At 33.5% G+C, this 24,864-nt stretch overlaps 1 protein-coding gene across 1 annotated transcript; it reads right to left on the minus strand.

Annotated features, from left to right (window-relative positions):
* Window positions 1–422: 422 nt before the first annotated feature.
* Window positions 423–24,715, minus strand: LOC138321669 (tetratricopeptide repeat protein 21B-like). Its single transcript, XM_069265503.1, has 38 exons — window positions 24,561–24,715; window positions 23,654–23,783; window positions 22,975–23,085; window positions 22,594–22,658; window positions 21,683–21,781; window positions 21,128–21,210; window positions 20,654–20,851; window positions 20,143–20,227; window positions 19,671–19,769; window positions 18,976–19,168; window positions 18,341–18,438; window positions 16,449–16,556; window positions 16,007–16,099; window positions 15,421–15,550; window positions 14,847–14,932; window positions 14,405–14,476; window positions 14,008–14,128; window positions 13,618–13,724; window positions 12,919–13,157; window positions 12,346–12,418; window positions 11,919–12,029; window positions 11,468–11,520; window positions 11,243–11,328; window positions 10,268–10,394; window positions 9,702–9,767; window positions 8,629–8,731; window positions 7,998–8,108; window positions 7,475–7,556; window positions 6,866–7,016; window positions 6,229–6,393; window positions 5,653–5,713; window positions 5,262–5,387; window positions 4,895–5,008; window positions 4,187–4,240; window positions 3,816–3,872; window positions 2,483–2,603; window positions 2,051–2,118; window positions 423–1,584 (listed from the first exon to the last, which is right to left on the minus strand). Exons 1-38 carry the CDS (start codon window positions 24,585–24,587, stop codon window positions 1,507–1,509), a joined length of 3,951 nt encoding a protein of 1,316 aa, XP_069121604.1. The 5' UTR covers window positions 24,588–24,715; the 3' UTR covers window positions 423–1,506.
* Window positions 24,716–24,864: the final 149 nt, after the last annotated feature.

Below are 24,864 nucleotides of genomic sequence, written 5' to 3' on the forward strand. Positions count from 1 at the left end.
CATAATCAAATTTTTACCCCAAGAAATTTCCGGACCCTTTCAAAACTATGGTGATGATGTTTTAACACCAAAAGAAATCCTGTATACCAATTTCCACTAGAATCGGATGATTTTTTCTTTTTCTAAAATCTTGGTTACTTTTGGACTGCAAAAGCCATATTCAAATTTTCCATTGAACATTCCATCAGCCGTTACCAGTGCAATTTCAAATCAACATAGGCCTTAGTTTTGGAGGAAATCTCTGGAAATAACGTTTTTAAAAGTGATAAATTTTACAGACTGCCATAACTTTTACAAAAATAAATTGATGGAATTGAATGGTTATGACAGAAGATCAGTTTCCGTTGGTGGAAAGATACATTTTAATACAAGAATACAAGACTACCTGACAGTATTGATAAATAATCACAAATAAATCAAGCCATTTTTATATTATCTTTTATTTTTCAAGTGATATTCTTAAATTACTGCATGCTATGAAATATGTAAAATCTTAATTTACAAACATAAGCAAAAACTAGGTAACAAAATTGAAAGTAAGAACACATCAGACATCTTCTTTGCTGTTCATTCATACTCACTTTTGCATCAGTAATTTGAAATTCAAATAAATATGTCATTCAGATCTATAAAGGTATATCTCAATATATAATTGGAATGTGTTTGTATATCAAATGGACGGAATGAACATCAACAATAACTTACACATACAATACAAATATGTAGCACTATCCATTGTACATATTCTTAATTAAGTCACATAAAATATTTTCTTTCCTTCAGAGAAGTAGAAACATTCCTATTTATCAAGGTATTGTATTTTCATTTAAACATTTAAGATTTTACATAAAACATTGAAAATAATACATGTACTGTACTTTGCTTCAGAGAAACAGTAAACATTACCAGTACTTTGCTCTGAAAAAAACCACTTCAAATTGACATCAGATCATTTTAATGGTTCAGAAATACATGTAAATAAATATACCAGTAATGTTTTTCGCATATTCCTATGTTTTTCGCATATTCCTAAGAACAACATCAATAACAGAAATCACAGTTATTAAGTCTTCTTAAGAGTCATTAGTCCATAATTATTTAAGGGAGTTTAACAAATTTTTCCAAACTAGTGTGTCATTCTTAATTTGGTTTAATGCTATACTTTAAAACCTTGACTGAATCAAAAACATTACATATTAATATTATTTAAATGACTTTTATGAAATTAGATTGTGTTCAAAAATTGTCTGGCATTTCTGGGAATTTTCGCACTAAAAATTTACCGATACAAGAAATAAAAAAATTTACAAGTCGGTTTTCTGTTTGAACTTCACAACACAAGAAGGTTCCCCCAATCCAATGGGAAAGGATCAATACCAAGTGCAGTTTGTAACTAAAAAAGGGCTAATGTCTTGGGTCCACAGATCTGTGGAATTCACATCAAGTACCATTGTTGGTTTCAAGCATCTACAATATGGTGAGTCTTTGTCTATACAGCTAGATATGTCATACTCGTAAACTGGCTCGTGCCTTCTCCAGGATTTCTTTTCTAATCTTTGGGTAATTTGGATGTCCGTCTAAAACCTGTAACGCAATGGGAAATGACAATAAAAAACTGTTAATTGCTGATTAACTGTATTTACAAACATCACGTAAATTCTCCACCAAATCTGTGAATCAAGCCATATTCTATCATAGGAAATCACAAAGGGCAGAGGATTTGTATAAAAATAATTAAATTGATCAACAAATCTTGTTGTTATACCTGGTAATTTATTTTAACATTTAGGAGAAATAGCATCTTTTTCTAACATTCAGTTAAAGTAAGCATTGTTTCTAACTATGTAAATTCTATGTTATTCTAAATATACTTAAGCATTTTTTAGCTGACTGACATTTTCGTGACAATTTTATTTCACGATATAGACTCATAATTCTACTTAACTTGTGTTTTAAACAATTCCGTGTCGCCCAGGACATACTCGAAAATTGATTGCATCAAAGATAATTTGGTTTACAGTATTTTTATCAATCTACATTATAAACTTACATAATGACAGATATCAACAGCGTCCACAAATCTCTTGGCTTTCATGTAGTTAAAGGCGAGTTTGAAACCTAAAACACAAAAACCAGTATTCTATTGTTGTCTGTGTATTGTTGTCAAATCAAAAATGTAACATCTTATACCTTATAACTTCAGTAATACATGTCAATATTCCCTATGTGCATATCACATTTATCTATCATTGTAGATAGGTATTGTGATGTCATGTAGCAAATTTGTGGATTTTTATGTCTGCTTAATTCACATCAAACTGAAGGTGGTGGCAATTTTTTGCTAAAATATTTGAACAGAAGAATAATTTTATGAAAATACGATACCAGATAAAAGGAGTTTTTTTTTAGTAAAGCAGCAAACCAAATTGAGCTTGTAATCTTGTTATAAAGTTTGAAGATTACTACCACAGTGTTGACTTACCAATGACTGGGTTGTTTTTGTTGCCGTACTTCCACGCCGACTCGTAATTGGAAGCTGCGTCTTTGTAAGACTGCTCCTTCTCCATGATGTAGCCCATGTACTCATGAGCTTTACAGCAAGACTGAAATCACAGATACAGTACAGTGAAACAAAAGATTATATGGGCAACACATTCTACCTATTTGTCACCAAAACAGCATTCACATCAACTGTAAGCTACTATAACTTAGTGAAAGTGTAGTGCTCAAACATCCTTATAGTATATGCATTTATTGAAATGTGTATGGCAAGCAGATTGATTGACTCCATATTAGAAAACCAGAGGATATTATTATTGAAGCTATGAAGATATGCATATGTTGATGAAGGGAGGTAACTCGAATACCCTGTATTACAGGATCCTTATTCCATATGAAAGAAAGTGAGAATATTAATCTGATTCGATCAATCTACCTACCCATTCAATGAAGGAGAATCAATAAGTGTGGTTCATGTTACATATGGTACAGTACCCGGGAAGTTTTATTTCCAGTTGGCTAGGAAACAATACTATGACCACATGTACACAGTCATATACATTGCACTGAATGCTGTTTTTATAAAATGGTCATGTTGTGGGATATTGATTGTACACTGAACAGTAAATACCTTGTTATGTGATAGGCATCTCTTCAGCAGTATAAGAGGTCATTTTAATATTAATTCTACACTGAACAGTAAATACCTTGTTATGTGATAGGCATCTCTTCAGCAGTATAAGAGGTCATTTTAATATTAATTCTACACTGAACAGTAAATACCTTGTTATGTGATAGGCATCTCTTCAGCAGTATAAGAGGTCATTTTAATATTAATTCTACACTGAACAGTAAAATACCTTGTTATGTGATAGGCATCTCTTCAGCAGTATAAGAGGTCATTTTAATATTAATTCTACACTGAACAGTAAATACCTTGTTATGTGATAGGCATCTCTTCAGCAGTATAAGAGGTCATTTTAATATTAATTCTACACTGAACAGTAAATACCTTGTTATGTGATAGGCATCTCTTCAGCAGTATAAGAGGTCATTTTAATATTAATTCTACACTGAACAGTAAATACCTTGTTATGTGATAGGCATCTCTTCAGCAGTATAAGAGGTCATTTTAATATTAATTCTACACTGAACAGTAAATACCTTGTTATGTGATAGGCATCTCTTCAGCAGTATAAGAGGTCATTTTAATATTAATTCTACACTGAACAGTAAATACCTTGTTATGTGATAGGCATCTCTTCAGCAGTATAAGAGGTCATTTTAATATTAATTCTACACTGAACAGTAAATACCTTGTTATGTGATAGGCATCTCTTCAGCAGCTCTGTGGCCATGTCATACTTCGCAGACTGAAATCACAAAACAAAGTTACAGTAAAACATGGTTATAACAAACATTTTGGGACCAAGGAATTCATTTCATCATAAGTATAGTTTGTTATACACATATTAAATATTTAATAGGAACCACGATGGAGAATGAAACTTAGCATGTAACAGCCGTAAATTTGTGGTAACAGTGTCCGTAATCAACTTTTATTTGTTTTTCAGGAATTTATCGTTAAAGTTTTTGGGGAAAAAACATAAAAAAAAGTTTTACCAACTTTTGACAGTATAATGCTATAGAGCAGTGTTACTATTTACACATGTATATGTATACTTACCTGTATATAAATATCAGCCAGTAAAAGCCAGCTTTTCTCCAGGTCTTCTGCATCCTGAAAGTGAAAGTACAAATCTCAACTTGGACTGATCCTAGAGGTGTATTTATTTACATAGTTATTTTGAGGCAAATGTTCAATACCACATACTTCTGTCACTCCAACAAGAATCTTCAAATTATCCATCTCTCAATTAGAAAAATATTTATGTTAACAAAATAGATCTTATGATTACAAGTGTACAGATGTTCTCTCCAACTTCAATATCTGTTCAAAATTTACTCTTTTAGTTAAAGATGCTCCACTGCCGACAGAACATAAATGATATTCATCAATTGAACGATAATTGGTGTTTTATCATGTATATATATGTCTTATTAACACAAAAATAATATTAAAAAAACATTTTGCCTTTGGTGCATGAGCAATCAGTACTTCATTCCATATAGGATATAGTGATACAGAATTTTTTCTGGATGCAATTAATTATTTCTTATATTTTGAACTTGAAGTAATATTAGAAGCTCAAACTTTTCAATGGCGGTAATGGTGTAAATTAAGTAACTTTTGTAACTGAAGAAAAATACTCAATCGTCTGCTCCTGTTTTTAATAGTGAAAAAATACCATTTGTCAGCGGAGGAGCATCTTTAATCAATCAATTAATATCAATTTCAGTAAAAGGTGTTTTGTTAATTAAAAAAAGTACATGCCTGCATGGTCCAGTTGTTCTTTGTGATACGCTTGAGCTGGTTTCTGGCCCGAGGAGTCTGTTTCAGTACCATGTATGCTGCCGCCATACCATACAAGGCACCTACATGGTCTCTCTACAAAAGGAAAAAAAAAACCATGCTTTAAATCTTTATTTATAATATCAAAGTAATATACCAATTCTGTTATATTTTGAGATGAGAACTTTTCTCTTCATAGTTTTTATTTACACTGTATGATATCAAAGTTATATGCCAATTCTATATATTTTGAGATAAGAATTTTTTCTCTAAATTTTCCTGACAACATTAGATGAGCACGTAACAGTCCCAAAGTGTCACTAAAATCTGACCTATCAAATACACTCACCTCGTTAGTAGAGATTTCTAAGAAAGCGTTCAGAGCCTTCTCTACATTTGGTTTCTGTTTCGTAGCAATCAGTGTCATGTTCTCCAGAAGTTTGGGGCGGATCTCTCCCGGCTTTGGTTTTAGCTCCTATACAGACAAACAAATTATAATAGAAACTAAGTTTTATTAGCATATGACCTGTACACATATACAAGACATGTCAAAAATCTTGTTCCAAATTACATGAACGCAGAGCAAGGTTAAAATCAATAGTTGATTTTTTATTGTTTTTCATTTTAAGTAATTGCAAATTATTGAAAAATGCTAACCATCGAATGTTTTTAACATTCCTGGTATATTTGGCTAAAATGAATTGATCTGAGGTTTATTTAGAGGTGATCTGAGATTTTACCTTAAGGAGTTTCTCAGCTGTTCGTACTGCCATCTGCTCACTGTCAGCCTTATCCGTAGACCTGAAATAGGGACAAAACTCTTTATAACTATTCACAAGTTAGTTAACGGTTTTTCACCTACATGACTCAGCCTATTACTAGATTTTATCTCACAGACTGAAGTCAAAGTTCTGTTGGCATAAGGGTGTAACCTCTGGTTGGAACATTCTGTACATGCACAGAACTATAATTGTATTGAGAATTTTAGGCAGCCTACAGATCCGAAAACTTTGTAAATCTCTTTAGTAAGGTACACATATGAGTATGATTCCTATTGTACTAGCTACATTTAACTGCAATGAGTGTGTTCAATGAAAGATTCCTAAGAATGAAATTCCTGAATTACTAACAAATTACATCTAATATTGTAAATCAAAATATCTCTCCTACCTGAGATGCACAACTATGTACAGAAATTATTTAATTACTGTTACAGCAAACTAAATAAAAATAAAATACAAACTAAAACTTTACGTTCATTCAAAAAGCTATTAATTTGAACTCTATAGCTATCATTCAATGTTAATGGTGATTACCCTGCTGAGTCTCCCTCCATGGTTTCGAACACCTCCCCACCGACAGTGTCATTGTCAGGATTCAAACAGATCTCAATCATGTTATACATAGACAGGTTTCCCCAGTCGGAGTCCTTCCTCGACTTGTTGAAGTATTTGAGGGCCGCTGTAGGATTCCCTGTATACCTATATGAAAGAGTAAATTAATATGAAAAATTACTGAAAAAAATTTGCACGTTCATATAGAATAAGATTCAATTTCTTCAGATAGTGCATACAATACAGCAGTAATCATATTCCTAATAGCATGTTGTTATAAAAAACTTTAACTCTGTCGATATATCAAAAATGAGAAACATGAACAATGATATTTAAAATTCACTCCTCATTGTGATACCAAATCGACTTAATATTATCTATATATATATATATATATATATATACAATATGCTGTTTCATAAACCATAAATATTACATTAGTTATTTATATCCGATTGGAAGGAGCAACTCCTATCACTGGTATTAAATGTGACATAAAGTATGACAAACACTAAGGAAACCACAGACTTAGATTCTCCAAGCTAATTAATCCAATAAAGACGTTTTTTATGGTAATATTGTCTCTGGTTGTTTTTTTAACTTTTAGTATTCTACTGACCATTCATACAATCCTTTACAGTAGTTAAAGCCAGCGTCCAGGGAGGCTCTCGCAGATGCGTTCTCCGCCTGTTCCAGAAATTTAGGTACCTCGTCTAGTTTACCATTCCTTCTCATCAAATCTATCTGTCTAGACAAGGCTTCGTAGTGGTCTGTATCAACACAAACAGAACATTGGTGTAATCGTCTGTGATTTATGCTGGACTAGGAAACAAATCTTGATTAACATTATGCTTTTTTGAACGCAATATGGTTGTTGTTAGTATGTTTTTATGAAAATATTTTGAGATACAAACTTCAGCAGCCTGCTGTGACATTTGATTACAAACACCTACATAACTGTATAGGGTAGACAGACAGGTTTTTTCCTTGAGAAACTATTAGAGGGAGAAAGAAATGGCTTCTATATAGATATGAAACATTAATTTTGCTGGTGTATATATATATATTCCTATTTTTGGTTAGTAAATCTGGATGAATTTAATCATAAGTATTTCTTCACTTGATTGAACCCTAGTGTAGTAAAGTTTATTTATGGAGCTGGGATCTAGAATTGTACTGGAGTGAGTACTAGAGAATACTACAGATGTACTAGACTGTGGGTACATACCTGGTTTAAGTGTTAGGAGCTGTTGGAAGTGATACATGGCAGAATCATATTCATTCTTCCTGAACATGAGGTCAGCTAACATCTGTCAACACAACAATCAAGATTAATCTTTTTTACCTTTGAAGACACAAATAGACTCTTCAAAGACCAGACACAAATAGACTCTTCAAAGACCAGACCATGCTAGTCTATTATGAAATTTCAGGGTCGAATCATTATTTTTGTCTGTCAGTAAAAAACTGATATTTAGAATTAATTAGAAAATGTTCATATTCAAAATGAACTCTTTAGAATCACTTTCAAAATATACATGGCAATTGTTTGTAAATCAAGTGAATCAAACTAACCAAGAATGAAGTCAAGAAGGCTTACAATGAAACAATTCAAGAGACTATAATTGGCCATATTCAAGGATTGTTTTCCAACATGTCAAATACTTAATTATATACAGTAGTTGAAAACATAAAAAGTTTATCAAGTGTTGGCGTGTGCAGGGCTATATATCTTCTCTACAAACACTCACAATGGTTGCAGCATCATTTTCTTTTTCATTTTTGAGCAGCGTCATGAGCTGGTGTTGGCATGAGTCAAGATCTTCTGTAGTGAGGTAAAGCCCAGCTACGTCTAACATCACCTAAAGAGATCAAACATCAGTAATTATTTGTAATGACTCATTACTTATAACATATGATTTAGAAAGTTAACTTATGTAATGACTTCACAGTTTGTAGTTTGAAAATGAAATTTGTAACCTCTGACATTTTGGTCAAGTCTAAACATCTCATAGCTGCATTGAAGTCATTTAGTACTATACTCATCATTATTATTACAGGTATTAAGTATACCCATTAAAACAAGTTATCTCACACAGAAGAAATATTGAAAACTAAAAATGTCTTTATGTTGTTATGTTTATAAGCTTTGAAACTAATTGAAAAGTAGGATATATAGATATATAAGTGTGTAATAGAAACATTATCAAGTTTAATGTCATACTTTGAATATTTGTCAAGAAGTGTGCTTAATCGGATTTGAAGATTTCATGTGAGTTATCTCCCTTATACCAAATTAATAGAGAACTGATAAATCAAGAGATAAATTTATGACTATTTTAGACGAATGCTTTTGATTGATCTAAATTTGAGCTAGCATACCTTGCTGTCATTGTCGTTGTAGACCAGAGCCTCTTTGTAGAATTTAATAGCTTTGTCATAGTCACGTTGCTGTGTCGTCTGCTCAGCCATCATTACACAGATACTGTTACAATGGATACAAAATCTTCATTTAATACAAATTCCTTCTTTAATACCATGAATTAAGTACCTTATTCTTACACCTGGTCAAATGGTTCTATGGGGCACTTACTGTACACTATTACAGTTTTATATGCAATTGATTTTTACATTATATACCATGAGCTATACTCAGTACCATATTCACACACTAGGGCCGTTTTTGATTATACGTTTTGGCTGGTTGGACCTAGTTAATTAAAGACGGACCTGGTGATTTTATATTGTTTTCAGACAAGCCTTGACAAAGTCTTCACAGGCCTGTATCAAAAACTGCAGGTCCGTCGGGTTTTATACTTGAAATAATGACTTTAACCAACGGTCGAACTAGTTGTTCCGAACAAAAAAAAACGGCCCTGCAGGCTACCTAAAATAATCAAATGGGACACTTAATGGGATAACAGAATGTTCTGAATGAAAAATAACTTCTCTATAAAGTTAATTGTACAATGTACATTATATTTGTTTATAACATCATGAGTAGAATATTTCACGGTTTCCTCTTTGATAGTTATCCAGTGAGAAATGTTTGCATATTTGTCAATTTCAGACATTATGTAATAATCTATACTTGCCATTCTTTCCATTTTATTCACAGGTATTGTATTAAGTTCGCATATATTAACTTGATTGTGAATTTAGCCAGGTTTTATCTCTCGAGAATAGAAGAAACTATGCAGTATTGTGGCCAGAAAGTAGTCATATCATAGCACAACAATGCTGATCATTAACAGAATTCAAATACTGGAAAAGAAATTTGTAACCAAAGAATAATATATAACAAAGTCTGTTGGGAATTTTCAAAGAGGGGAAGAGAATCTTACAGAGAAAAGGGAGCTTACAAGGTAAGACTGTAATTAAGGAAAACATAATTATAATTGAATAACCAGTATTTCATTACAGTAACAGCAAGATAACATATAGTCTATACTTACTCTGAAGCCAACTGTTTCTGTGCCTGTACTGCATCAGGTTGTTCCACTTGTACTCTCTTTAACACTCTGGAAAGACATTGAAATTTAGACACTAATCACTATCTATAGCATTATATTGCATGATATTTTAAAAATTTGCTCCAATTTCACACATTCACAAGCACTGTCCAAGCAGGCTACTCTTTCAAATTCCAGGGGCCTTTTGGATTGTTACTTAAACTTTTTCTGGGCAACACTAACTGTTTCTTAAAAGTAAACAGATCTACCATATGACTGCAGTAGGACTGAACGTTATCAGCCACAGACCCACAATTCCTGTAGCACTGGACATCTCAGACCTACCTAGCCTGTAGTACTGGACATCTCAGACCTACCATGCCAGTAGTACTGGACATCTCGGACCTACCTAGCCTGTAGTACTGGACATCTCAGACCTACAATGCCAGTAGTACTGGACATCTCGGATCTACCTAGCCTGTAGTACTGGACATCTCAGACCTACCATGCCAGCAGTACTGGACATCTCGGACCTACCTAGCCTGTAGTATTGGACATCTCGGACCTACCTAGCCTGCATGTCGCGAGCCTTGGTCAGTGAGTCCATGGCCTCCTCCAGTCTATCCACCTTCTGGTAGACTCGAGCCAGTAACACCATGTACTTAGTATGCTCCATCATCAGATCAATGTCACCACCTACAGAGATATTACAATCATAAACACCAACATTCTGGTCTTTCTAGCATGAACTTATTCACTCCTGAACACACAGTCAATTTTTTTGTTCCAAATCTGCAACAGTTCACTATGAATTTCCGTGGGTGAATGAGTTCAGCAAGCAACGGTCTTTATCCTTCAAAGGAACTTAACATATAATAACCTGTATATTTTTGTACCACTACCTCTTACATAATTATCTCCCTGTCAAGGTTATAAACCAGTACAGATCATGATCAGACCCCGATTTCTCGAAACAAAAGTACAGACTTAAGTCACAACTTCAGTTTTTCTCATGATGTAACTTATATGAAAATTTATAACTTGAGTTTGTTTCAAGAAATCGGGCCAGGTGTTTATTATACAAGCACCTGGGTAGCCTTATTGTGATGTCATATTGGTCACATGTTTGTTGCATTCTGACATTGAAAATGGTGTCCTTCATAGGCTGAACCTGAGAGAAACTGTGATATGTGATTTATTTTAAAATCTTTTATATTTCCAAATTTAGTGACACCTCAGGTGGAATATGTAGTTTCCCCACTAAGAGACTTTTGTGTGTTTTGTTTATCAAACTTGAGTTAATTAATTTTCAAATTTTGAAAAAGATACAATATTTAGCGATACAGACATAATAAAAACGGTACACAATGAATAATTGCTTAGGAGTTCATCACATAATTTTTTCCATTGTGAATCATGCATTGTTATGGGGCAAATCTCTATCCTGCAATAAATCTCTATCCTTCATATCCTCATATGAAAGAATCTCATGATATCGAAGATCAATTTGAAGGCACCGAGTTAGATGTTACCACATTACATACCTGTATCCTGCTGTAAAGCTGATGTGAGAACCTTCTCTGCCTTGTCATATTGTCGTAACTTCAGTAATAATTCTGCCAGGTCATGTCTGTAACATATGAGCATTATAATAATTAATCACACATATATATGACTAAAGTATGTCCATAGAACCAATCAACATATCACAACTGATCTGTTATAATTAATGATCCTTTCCTGATTAACCTACAGAATCCAGTACCTACCTGAGGAAGGCCTGTCCTCCACTCTTTAGAGCGGCCTCGTAGTAGTTTATAGCCTGTAACAGAAAACAGGGCAGGATATATAGACGGTATGGCGGGTAGAAGCATAAATGGACATTGACAAACCAATGACAGAACGGTTACAATGCATTACGATAGTCTACTAGTGTACAATTAATAGGAAATTCCTCATTTACACAGAAATATGCATGTTCAACTGCAACTAATTACTCTTAACACAAAATACAAAATATCCGTCACATTTTACAGAATGCAATTTGTGTTAAAAATTAATGAAGTTAATCAATTCAAAATTTTTCACATAGATTTACAAAAAGGTTTTTTAGACTACCGAATTCTGCTGCTGAGAAGTGTAAGTGAGTGTAAAAAATAACTTTTGACTGAGAGAGATTTAAATCTTCTTCCCACTCAATAAGTGAGTGATCTCCCCTACCTTTCCGTAGTTGTGAGTCTTGACGAGTGCCTGTCCTATCTTACTAGCCAGCTGGGCGTCGCGTGGATTTTTCTTCAGAGCAGACTCGTAAACCTCTATAGCTTTCTCTGGCTGTGGGTGAAGTACAAGTATTTTGTAATGACTTAGAAGCTTAGGTAAAAAGACATTTCATGAAGTGTGAAATGTAGTGTCAGTGAAAATTTCCACCTTAGATAATTATCTTTTAGATTTTACTCAATTAATGCATATACACATGTAAATGGTTCAGCAAATATAGGAGCTTTAACAAAGAAGCTTAACTTATTCACCCCTGAAGACACATTTGGGCTCTTCCTCTTCCAACACCTGGGACAGTCCATTATAAAATTTCAGGGGTGAGTAGGTTAAAGAACAAACATTTCAATCCACCAGATGTGTTGGTACATACCTCCTGAATACTCATGTAGGCATCACCTAACAACAGACACGTGTGAGGGCTTGGGTGTTTGTCCATCAGCTCTCTGGAACAGAAATCATATACATTATACCATAACACAGCATCCTTAAAACTAGAATTGTTTGTAAGACATATATGCACTTGCCTTTATACAAAATTGGGAATGACAGAATGGCTAATGAGGCATCCAGAAAAGACAAACATGATAACACTTTATGTTAACAATACCTAAATTTTACGATAAGAGTCATAAAAACATTATCTGACATACTTTTTATCTCAACCTAACCCAAGGACTCCAGAACTTTAAAACAAAATCTGGAGTCCTGGACTGGAGTAGATAAATTCACATACATCTTTTAGGTATGAAATTCAGTCTTTTTTCATACAAAATGTTTTATATTTAAGATTCAAACATGAAGAATTGTTTTTTAGAAAAATATTTTTCATGGATTTTAACCAACAATTATATAAAGAGAAATTTGAACCATTGATATATTTAGTATACATGTATACGAGACATACTAAAGTTTTAATTGAGTAATAATAAAATAGTGTTTGTACCTGTAACAGCTAGCATAGAGCCGCTTGTCCTTCCTGTGAACCAAGTAGATGTCGGCCATCTTCTCCCGAGCCTGGACGTAATATGGCTGATCAGAAGACACATTTCTGAGCATGCCCAGTGCCATTTCAACATCCCCACGAGCCAATGAGAGGTCAGCATTGGCGATAGTTATCCTCACTTCCTCAGGTGTGTTATTGAACTCGTTAATAGCGTCCTGCATCACTTTGGCAGCTTCATGCTGTAAATCAAAGAAATCAGTAAACGATACAAATTTGAAGATTCTAGTTGACAAGAAAAAGAATTTTACCAAAGGTCAATTCCATTCAAGTTTATCACGTTTTCATTTTAAAAAAATGCTTCTGGAACTGATTATTAAATATTCATATTAATTCATTTAAATTAAATGTAGTTTTACAAATTTTAACAGACTTGTATTTTTACAATGTGTCTATTACTCTTAGACTACTTAAAAATTCATTACATAACAAAATCACAATAAACAAAAGCAATTACATGTCTATAGTCAAAGAATACTTATTAATTTTATTATGCAAAGAATGTTATTGGGATATAAAATACCGGTCTCTGTTAAAATATTTAAAGCATATTAAAGAGATATAGCTTCTAAATGTTGTGTATAACTTAGTATTTTTTTAACTGTAACTACTTTCTAATAAATTCCCTTTCACTAGATGTACCTGTTCCCCTAGTAGTCTGTGAGCTTCGGCCAGCTCTAAGAACACAGAGACGCGGTCATTGACACTTATCGCAGTGGCTTTGCCTTTCTTTGGAACATTTCCTCTACCTGTAAAAGGAAAACAAATTACATTAGGTAAAGTGTGATAGAACTGACAAAGTCTTTTACACAATTCTCATCACTGGTACTATTCTGTTTAGACTTTTATACATATATCATTTAGTCTAACCTAATTATCTGCGAGCAATCTACAATTAATTTTCAAGTTAGTTTCATCTTGTTTTTGCTTTTTTTTTATACCATTGAGTCCAAGAATGTAAAATCAAACCTATTTCCTAAATTTCTATGGTCCTTTAAAAAATTCTATGGGTAGGTGAATTATTATACTTACCCGAAGTTTTCACTCCAGGCAACGTCATGGCCATCTGAAGTGTCTTCACGGCGTCGGCGTGTTCCCCTTGTTTCTTCAGAATTCTGGCTTTGATGAGGTGGTACAAAGGAGAGTCACGCACCTGTAGGAAAGACAATAATTCTAGTCTCTTACACATACCTACTAGTCATTTATCAAATAAGGTAAAGAAATAATACTTAAGAAAGAAGATCTCATAGCTTTAACCATCGAGAAGAGAACTCTTTGAGACTAGTACTAAGTTCAAAATATACTAGATACAGATAATAATCTATTTTTATTTTGTAATTCAATTGTATTATTATTAAATAAAAATCACATCATATAAATACTTAAATCATTAAGTATCATTAGCCATCATTGTTGATTATGTACTTACCTCAAAGTTGTAGCTGAGTCCGACTTCTAGGGACTGGTTAGCTAACTTGAAGTTACTCTGGTGGAGATGTATCTATCAGGAATAAGGAATTAGAGAATATCAAGTAAATATATCAAAACTCATCAGAGCGGATATTCTTAAAAAATTACAGTCAAAATGAATTTGTATTACTTTCAATGATGTTTTTTTCTAAAGAAATACCAGCTTTTATGGTACTTTGTATTAAGAAAAAAATACACAATACAAAAATCCTATTCAGATACCTTATTTTTAACAATACATGTTCTATCTTAATCAGTAACCCTGTTTAGCTATGACAAGCAAATTTCAGTAAAATCAAAATTGCTCTGAAAACAACTATCAAATTTCCTAGATATAAAATCATCATTGATGGGTTGAAGGTCATTCACAAGTTTTGACTTTTTAACTATGCAGTACCTACCTGTGCCATGAGTATGTGGGCGTCAGAGAATGTTGTATCTACTTCTAGACAGTGATTCAGTGTGCCCTGGGCACCGTCGATATCCCCTGAAACACAAACACATGCATACACCTGGGCCCAGTTTCATGAACATTTCTTAAATTCACGGAATCCCTTAACTTTAAATTCTCCATAGGAAAGCATTACAGATTTTAAGGAAGGCTCCTTAACTTAAGATGTTTCCTTAACTTTTGAAATGCTTTTCCATGGGGACATTTAAGTTAAGGAATTCCTTAAAGTTAAGGAATGTTCCTGAAACTGGGCCCTGACTAGTGATAATACTCAGCGGTTTTAGTTTTAGCCTCATCAATTATACACTTTTTATTTCCATCAACCATTTAATATATACAAACATTTCACTTGTACGAAAAAAAATATTTTCATATTACAAAGCCACTCATGCAAGATCCTCTATTTAGAATCTACCAGACTTCTGGTTCTCCTTGGACATTGTACTGGAAAAGCTCTAAAAAGTCGTTGTTGAAAATTGAACAGATTCTCAACACTACATTATATTGAAATTCTTTGTACAAACCTTGTAGAAACTTGATTCTGCCGAGATAATATAGTGCCTCTAGTAAACCGGGAACAGCTCTGGCTAGCGGATCTAACACCTGATTACAGCGCTTCAGGACGGGGCTGACAGCCTGGCCTGTCTGTGGGGGCTACATATGGCAAAACACATTGTATTAGCAAAGGGAGCTAGATAAATCATGAATTGTTTTTGTGTTTCTCATACACCTGAATTTTTTGTAGAATATATCTATCTATTTCATATACATTACGGAATCCTTGGATTTTTTTATTCAAACTTCTTGATCCACAAGGATTATTTGATTTTGAATATTACAAAGTTTCAATGATACTTTATTTCGAACATGATAAACAAAATGAAAACAATATTACCTGTATAACTGATAGTTAGTTGGATGATTAATTAGGCTTAACATTCTATTAAAGCTAAAGGTAATTTAATGACAGTCTCCATTATGTTGCATGTGTGAATGTCTGTAAGTTTGGGGAGGCTGTGGCCATGGTATATTCACTATCAACGTTAACGACAACCACAATCTTGAAATGTATGTATTGTATATGTCTGTCGAACAAATTAAACAGCCTACCGTTTGTGGAGCAAACTGAAGATAGTCCTTGATGATTTGTAGTAAAAAGTCTGGGTTTAGGAGCAGGTAATAATGATTTCCTAGAGGGTATCCCTGGTAACAAAAACATACAATAAATAAACATTGTCAGTAGTAAATATCTGATAAAAAAACTGAGACATGTATTATAAGTCAGACTTCAGCAGTAGTTTGAGTTTCTTAGAATTAACCTAACAAAAGTTTGTTTAAAATGACCTTAAGCCTTTGATAACATAAATCAACTTGAATTTGGTACAATCAATTACCTTACCTGGTAAGCACAGAATTGGATTTGATCTGGTTACCAAACTGACAAATACTGGTATTCACAACAGTTGCTATATAAAAACACAAATACAATGTAATATACACAATTAAATTTTAGTCCAAAACTTGATCACAGCTAAAATATGTGAATCCTCACCTTTAATCCTTGGAAGTGAACTTCGATGGCAGAATTGAGTAGTTCAATAGCTTTTTCTGGTCCTTGACGGCGTTTAATGGCCAGTAGTCCACTCAAATATGATAGTTCCTATAAGGCAAAAAGGTGAAACAAAGGAATAAGATAAGGTTTTGTAGTGTTTACAGAGTATCAGGATTCACAGAGAATAAATACAGATTCAAAGAACATTTTGTATATACATTTATATACATCAGTAATAAGTACATGTATGTATCTACAATCTAAAATTGATACTGTTGAAAAAGAAATTCATATCTTAGATATTCAAAAGACATTTATCAATGAGTATTTCCCCTTGACCTGTGTACATAGTTTTCCTAAACTGTTGATTGAACATATGTTACTGGTAGTAGGTACAATTATATTGTGAAAAATAAAAGTAAATGTTACAGTAGAATGTACAGTACAACACATGCAAATACATAAACAAAAGAACTAATTTCTACTTTGTTTTTCAAGGTTAGAAGTGAAATGTGATTTTCTTTTTTATAATGAATATGTAAAATTATATTACATATGGTATTAAACAGTGAGGTGATAAAATAATGTGAACAAATTGCTTGTCAGTTTTGGAATTGTGAATTGTAATAGACTTATCTCCCTTAGACAAACTTTTAAAAATGTGATTTGGTATTACTGAAAAGCAAATGGATTTAAAGTGAAGATATTTTTTTCTAACGATAATGTATCTAGTCTACTATAAAATATAAAAGTCTACACTATAACTTGTAGATCTGTGCTGCCATTACCTTATCTAATTCCTGTTTAGAAGTTGAGAATGAAATGTGATTATTAAAAGAAATATTTAGTGTTTCACTGCACTAAGGTATTTCAAACCTCACACTGAAAATGAATGCTAATAAACTCTGTGGAATAATCATTATTCTAAATGGTACGCAGGCCTATACAAAGCAGTAGTGAAAGTTGTAATGAAGATATATTTGACAACATTCTTATCACAGTGACATTTTCATGAATCATTTAAGAATGCTTTTTGTTAATATAAATAAAAGTATACGCACTAAAAGAAAATATTTTTCTCTCTGATTATTATGTGCAATATGTTTACCATATATACTAAGCTTTACCGTATTTTCCGGAGTATAAGCCGCGACTTTTTTCCTTGAAAATCGGGAGTGGGCAATACACCTTGCGACTTATCCGTGGACGAAAACCAAAATCTGAATGTTTTTGTATTATTACGTCGTGATTACATGTGAAAATCGTAAGTTTTACCCGCCATTTTGTAAAGTTTTAGATCGAAAACGCTGTAAAAGTGTTTAAAAGTATAATATGTCATGAAAATATAATCAGATGATGAATAATTACGTACCAGATGCATGTTTAATCATAAAATTGTTTAATTCACGAAATCAGCCGACTGAATCGTGGTGTTAACAATCACAACACGATTGGGCGGACTGAATGAGCAACGATAACTTGTAATCAAATTTTATTGAATGAAACGATCTGTTTTGGCGTATCGATTATTACTTGGAATATGTTATTCTTAAAATACAATCGTAGGTTAACCGTGTTATTTCTCACCTCTCCTTCTTAAAATCACGAATCGGTAACAAACCAACGAGCCATATCCGGAAGTTTAATAATAATAATTGCTTCGGTAATGCATTCTTGGGAAGTCTATGTTCGCAAGGGGTTCCCCACGGTGCGTAAATATTAAAAACAATAGTAAAAACATAATTATTAAAAAATCACTTTTTCTTGTTATTAATAAATGATAATGTATGCATGATTATCATGTGCATTATGTTTTACTTGCATTGATGTACTAAACTTTAATTCCTAAATCACTACATTACATTTTTATACTTGATGTAGACAAAACTTACAGCTGACTTGCCGATACTCTGTTGGATTTCGTTGAGGAACTCAAGTTGTTGTGCGGCCTCGTCAAGCTGGTCTTCCAGAAGCTGACATCGGATGATTCCTGTGTCATACACAAAGATGCATGCATAAATTAATCTAAACTTTGCTTTTGTTCAGTAATTTTTTGTTTAAATTACTGCATACAGAAATTTCACTTCAAATTAAAATAAATATTGTCTAACAAACTGATGTATCGGAATAAAGAGCACAAAACTGAAGTACACTTTTTTAATATCTTTTAACAAAATAAAAAATCTCCATAGAATTGTATATTGTGAACTTTCTTTTATGTTTGATTAAAATTTCTGAATTAACTTAGATTGTGTAGTTTATCTATGTAATTAATAGTATCTACATAACTTATATGGACATGAATTTCCATTTTATTTTCATTTCCATGAACCTGGTTTGAAATGAAAATCGCAAAACTTAGTAGCCGAAAAATAAAGTTGGTTTACAAGATATTGAAAAATTTGTCTTGTCAACTCTTTATGACAGAAGAATTCTTTTTTGACCTCCTACCATGCATCACCCTATTTTGGACAATATTTATTAAATATTCAATATACCCTATATTATCCTTTTCTGAATAATTTACCAGTGAGGGCTGCCACACTAGTTTCGTCCATTTTCATGGCATTCCTGTAACACCTCATGGCATCCTTGATCTTGCCCTGCAGCAGTAGCTGGAAGCCGAGCTCATTCACGTACTCCGCTGTGTCTGGGCTTTGTTGGACGCAGCGCTCCATCAATGTGTAGGTTTGTTGTAGAACCAGTTGGTTCCTTCCACACTGAAACAAATTAGAATATCATTGATGTTTGTCAGTTTGTTTGTCATGGTGCACGTGTTTGCGGTGGAAATGAGCCAAAGAATCATACAAAAGTTATGACAGTAATGATTAACTTTTTCTCTAAATATGGAGAGATGTTCAACCATTGGGATAACCTTTGATTATCAACCTAAAATTTCAATGAATTAAAACAATCATGTCAAAAATCATTATGAGGTTGGATGTTTCTCTGAAACATCCTGATAGTTGATTTTTTAATGGAAATATATCACACAGATTTCTGTTGTTCAGATTAAGGGGACAATAACACCAAGAAATCATTAATGAGATATCAATGTACTGCTTCCACAGCATCACTGAATTGTTGCTAACCAATTCAGGAAACTGTTTCTGTAACATTTCATTAAGATAAAAGATGTAAGATTAGCATTAACCAATACTCGCTATTCTACAGAACGTCTGGGCCTTATTGTGGTAGAGATTAGCATTAACCGATACTCACTATTCTACAAAACGTCTGGGCCATACTGTGGTAGAGATTAGCACTTCGGGGCTCTGATCTGTCTAATGTTGTTATAATGTCTCCAAGTTTGGTTGAAGCCTGAAAAAGGAAATTTTGCACATTAAATGTAACAGAATATTAAACATTTTATATTTTTCAATCTTTCAACTATATTCTTTTACTGAATATGCAGCTCTCAAGTAATAGTTACAATATATTTTCCAAGATAAGCAGTTTAATTTTTTTTTGTTTTAGAACAACAAATCTGATGTTTAACTCACAAAATGTTTTTAAATAAAATAATTGTCAACTGTTGCCCTTCATAATATAACCAAGATACCAGAAAATGAACAACAATTATTATGTTGATTAAGACGGTCATTAGTCTCTATCAAACCACATCTATCTTGATAACAACCTAATTCTACTACTAACTGTCATCGGGTATAGTATAACAGTCGGAATTACCTACCTCTGAGTAGTTTCCTTCACGACACAACAGATACAAGGTCTGGTACCTCAGAGCTTCTAGACAGTGCATATCCTGGCCAAGAGCCCTGTATCAAATCAGCATGTAAACTTTATCAATCTAGCTTAACACAAAATACATTTATCAAAGTCTATATATTTTACTCAACAGATATCGATGAACCAATTCAAGTTACTGTTTAGTAATACCTAGCAGAGAAAAATAATTGTTTCCTAAGTTACACGCTTTTAATGACAAATTGCCCTTATTTCTTTTCAAATCATTTAGATAACCTTATTTTCAAATCAGCAGGGACACAAATCATTGTATTAAGTGCAAAAACACACCAATGACTAATTTCCAGTTATAAGTGATACCTGTCAACAATATCACTCATGGTCGCAGGTCAAATTGATTTTAAATGGCCATCAACGATAGTGGTCTTACTTATGAGGTTGTCTTTATAGAGAGGTGATCACTAAAAGCAGGTTTTATTAGTTTGTGATTGTCTTACCTCTGTGCTGTTTCCACTGTCTGATCCCAGTCCTGGAGGGCTAACTGTAGTTTCATCTTCTCCACAAGGGCCGGAATGAAGGCAGGGTACCCCACGATTACCTGATTCACCAGTTCTAGAGCCCCAGTGTAATTGTGACGGACTTCAAAATATTTCGCCTTCCCAAAGAGAGCATCAATGTCTCTAGCTCCCTCGTTACTGTTAGGAAATCAAATAAAGTGTTACTGAAATACATGTAGTACATTTAAACCCATACACTGCTGTAGACACCTTTAGATTCTTCTAAAATCAAAGGCTAGACCAGTCCATTATGAAATTTCAGGGGTGAATGAATTAAATTATGTGTTTATGGCGGGGCGAATGAATTATGAATTGAAGTGAATTATAACTGGTATCATATAATTGATACAGATTATGTTGATGAATGAACTTGTATCTGGCAAATTAGAGTGTTTAGTGTTGAAAGAAACTCACGCAATAGCATCATCAAAGTATTTTATGGCTTTTTTGGGATCTCTGCCACTGTTGAGTTCAATCCATCCTTTCATCACCAGGCCCTTCACCAAAGAGAAAAAGAAAACTTCAAATAACAAAGAAAGAAAAATTGTCAATAAGAAAAGTTCAATAACCAATTTATCTCTATGACTTTGCTTAATGTGATAAACTGCATATAAATCTGACCAGCCATCTGCTCCTTCATAATATGGAATGATTTATAAAGCGCTCAACATCAGTGGAAAATATTGTCTGGTCAACCAAAGGCTTGCCGAGTGTTGACAGCAATAATCCATCATGAGGGTTGAGATATTCCTGTCTGTTTGACAGCCTCATGTAGATTCCATTAGCTAGGTTGTTTTACCTTATTGAAAGAGGCCCCAACTACATAGCTTTTGATGTCACCAATACATAACTTAATGATTTCATTCACAAGTGTACCAGTATAAATATTGAAAATTGACAAGGATTTACGTTCTTCTTTCCCCTAAAACAAACACATTCTGGTCATGTCTTCAAATCAAACCCACTCACATCTTTTGTAGTATTCATCTTGAGCATTCTGTCGATATACTCTCTGGCTTTGTCAAACTTCCTACTTTGGAACAGGAACCAGGCAGCATAATAAAGGCCCTGAAGTAAAGATACATGTAGTGTGAGGTTTAGAGTTCATTTGATTTTATATACATTAAAACCTGTTATAAAGGACACCTCTATAAAAAGGACATCTGCCTATAAAGGACAGATGCAAGAACATGATGCATCTTAATTAGCAGCACTCAGCAAACTACAATTGTTTAAGAGGAATTAACATTCATCAACCCGATTTGGTGTAATTTACTAATGATCAACCTATCTATATAATAAATGACATTTTGCTATGTCCCTTTGGTATCCGGTATAGATAGGTTTGACTGTAATATTGAAAGCCAGGGTCATTTCAGATGGATAAAAAACCAGTCATAAAGCAGTACTTGGCCACTACCTCAGCCAGAAGTGGAGGGCTAATAGTAAATATGTCAAAACATACTAAGCTGTACACTGCCACCTTCCCCCCTATATACATGTAGACAGATGTGAATTTGTTAAAAGGGGCTGTGGTGGCTGAGTGGTTACGATTTCCTGACATATTATCAAAAGCCTCCCCCCCCCCTTCCCCACACCTCTTAAGTTGCAAGCTTGAATCCCATGTCGGGCAGTTGCAAGTAACTGACCCCTATAATCAATGTTTTTCTCTATCCTCTCTCTCTAATTACTCTGGCTTTCCTAAACTATCTAAACCTGGCATGTCCATTGCTGAAGTATTTGCATATTTTTGCTTAATGAATTACTTGTTAATGAGTCAGTTATATCAATATATGATAGATTTGTTTTACATAAAATGAATAGTTTCCAATTTAATAACTATTCAGATAAGATCATAGGTTTCTGATAATTATACATACCAATTCCCCAGCCTGTTTTCTTTCTTCTTTCAGTTTTGCATCCAGTTCCTGAAGTGCTTCTCTGTCTGCAAATGTCATGAAGAAACAAATTATGTTAAGATTCAGCATGTTTGTATTACAAAATGTAGGAGAAAAATTCTGTCAATTATATTCTAATGAATTTGTTTCAACTTACCAAAGTTTTTAGTTTATTTGTGACCCAGTATCAGTGCCTTGCTGTGGTTGTAAATTGTATCAAATCTGTCAATTATATTCTAATGAATTTGTTTCAACTTACCAAAGTTTTTAGTTTATTTGTGTGACCCAGTATCAGTGCCTTGCTGTGGTTGTAAATTGTATCAAATCTGCCTATTATATTTTGATGACTTTCTTTTAACTTACCAACATTTTGAGTTTGTTTGTGACCAAGCATCAGTGCCATAGTAGAACAAAGGTTGACATCACGTTTGTCTTTTAGGACATCCAACTCGCGCATACCTTCCTGGGTACGCCCTAGAAGATAAAAAATACTATTAAATAGAATATAAAATAAACTATTAAAATATGTCTCCTTGAAAAAATCCTTTTACATTTATAGTAGTATACAGTAGAAAATTCAATAGAACTGTTCAAAGTTTTTTTTTTCACTGCCTACATGGACCTTGGAATTAAGCGTAAATATGTCATTTATAAATCCTTGATTCATGAGTTTGGAATACAGAAGTACAGAAATTAAAATTCAGGATTAGGAAAGAACAAACTGTGAAATACTATTCCATCTTCTATGTAGTTTTCATTAGTAAATTGATCATCTGAAGATTGACTATTTGATATAATACCATTGTTATTGACTCATTTGATATGCTGTCATTTCATAGACTTAATGTAAAAGCCATTACTTTTATTGTAAATACACCAGTGTGTTGTGACAAATTTATACCAGGGGTTTCCTTATCTTTCAGGAGAGGCAGTACAATTTCAATTTCATAGGGTACTTTTAGCACAGAAATGATCTGTGTCTTAATGCATGGTCACTGTAAAGTTAGCCCTCAATGAAAGTGACAGCCTGATGAATAATTACCCTGAAGAATGTAGGAGTAGGCTCTGAAGAATTTAAGAACAACATCGTTGCTGTATTTTTGAAGTCCTTCTGTTGCAGCATTTTCCATGTGACAGAAATACTGCTCCCTGCAGTAATAGTTGATTTTCCCCTGTAAATAAATGCAAACATGTAAAGGTTATGAGAAAACTCTAAACTGATAGACTGACCAACACTGTGGCTTCTAAATTCTTCATTTCAATTGTAGAAGAACAGGGAAATTACACATATGATTCCAGTCGACCAGGTGCCCTGACCAGGAATCGAACCCTCAGGTCTCCGGTGTGAAAAACTATGGCTCTACTGACTGAGCAAAAGAAGCATGCTCCATCAGCTGAGTGACATAGACCGTATTTAACACTATGTACAAACCACACTGACCAGCTCCTTTTACACTATACTAGATTATCTCCCCTAGTTTGTAATGTAGATTTGTTTCTATAATGAGTCCTTTATAAACTAGTTAATGCAGTTCTATTGAGCTCTGAACTATGTTTATGTAATCCGAAACGTTCTGGACAGTGGGCCTAGATCCTACATTAAATGGATCTCAAGTGAAAGGGGATGGAGGGGCACTCATGTGGGAGGGGGGTGAATCTCACCTATCTAAAATCTAACAGTCACAAGTTCTGATCAGTTGACTTACAGCATTTTATAGTGTATCTTTTCTTACGCTTAATATATTCTTTAACAAACTACTTCAGATTCAGATAAACTCATACAAACCGATATTTAATCAGTTCAACAGTTCATTTTTTCTACACATTTCGGCCCCTCGGGCAAGGGCTAACAGTTACATTAAAAGTTACCGGTGTTCTGTGCTATTTTGGAAAGACAGCAACATATTTTGAAACGCTATCACTTTGAAGTATTGTGAATAATTACTTACGATAATAACGGGATCGATTTCCGCCATGGTGGTTTGATTTGTTTATTTCCAAGCAAAGTTTGTCTATCAAGTTTGTCTTCTCTACAGCAATCGGATGTTGTTTAGGAATTTCTTTCGTGCGCATGACTCCTCAAAGTTGTTCTTCCGGTAGGTCAAATTTTGCACACAAAGTGTGTAGGAAAATAGATTTTAAATTGCAATAAAATACAAGAAATATCATGTTAAGATATGGCTGGCAAAATATGCATGATTGATAGCTTAAATTACTTGATATGTACAAGAAATCTTACAATATGTGTTTATA

This window comes from Argopecten irradians, chromosome 4 (assembly GCF_041381155.1).
Source record: "Argopecten irradians isolate NY chromosome 4, Ai_NY, whole genome shotgun sequence".
Lineage (NCBI taxonomy): Eukaryota > Metazoa > Mollusca > Bivalvia > Pectinida > Pectinidae > Argopecten > Argopecten irradians.

Bases quoted from the DNA above. Each gene is read 5' to 3' on its own strand.
- LOC138321669 (XM_069265503.1), bottom strand. From the start codon at position 24,587: ATGGCGGAAATCGATCCCGTTATTATC. The intron at 14,933-15,420 runs GTTTGTACAAAG...TTTGTGTTTCAG, and splicing joins CAGAATCAAGTTTCTACAAG to GGGATATCGACGGTGCCCAG. The intron at 8,732-9,701 runs GTAAGTATAGAC...CCATTGTAACAG, and splicing joins CAGAAACAGTTGGCTTCAGA to TATCTGTGTAATGATGGCTG.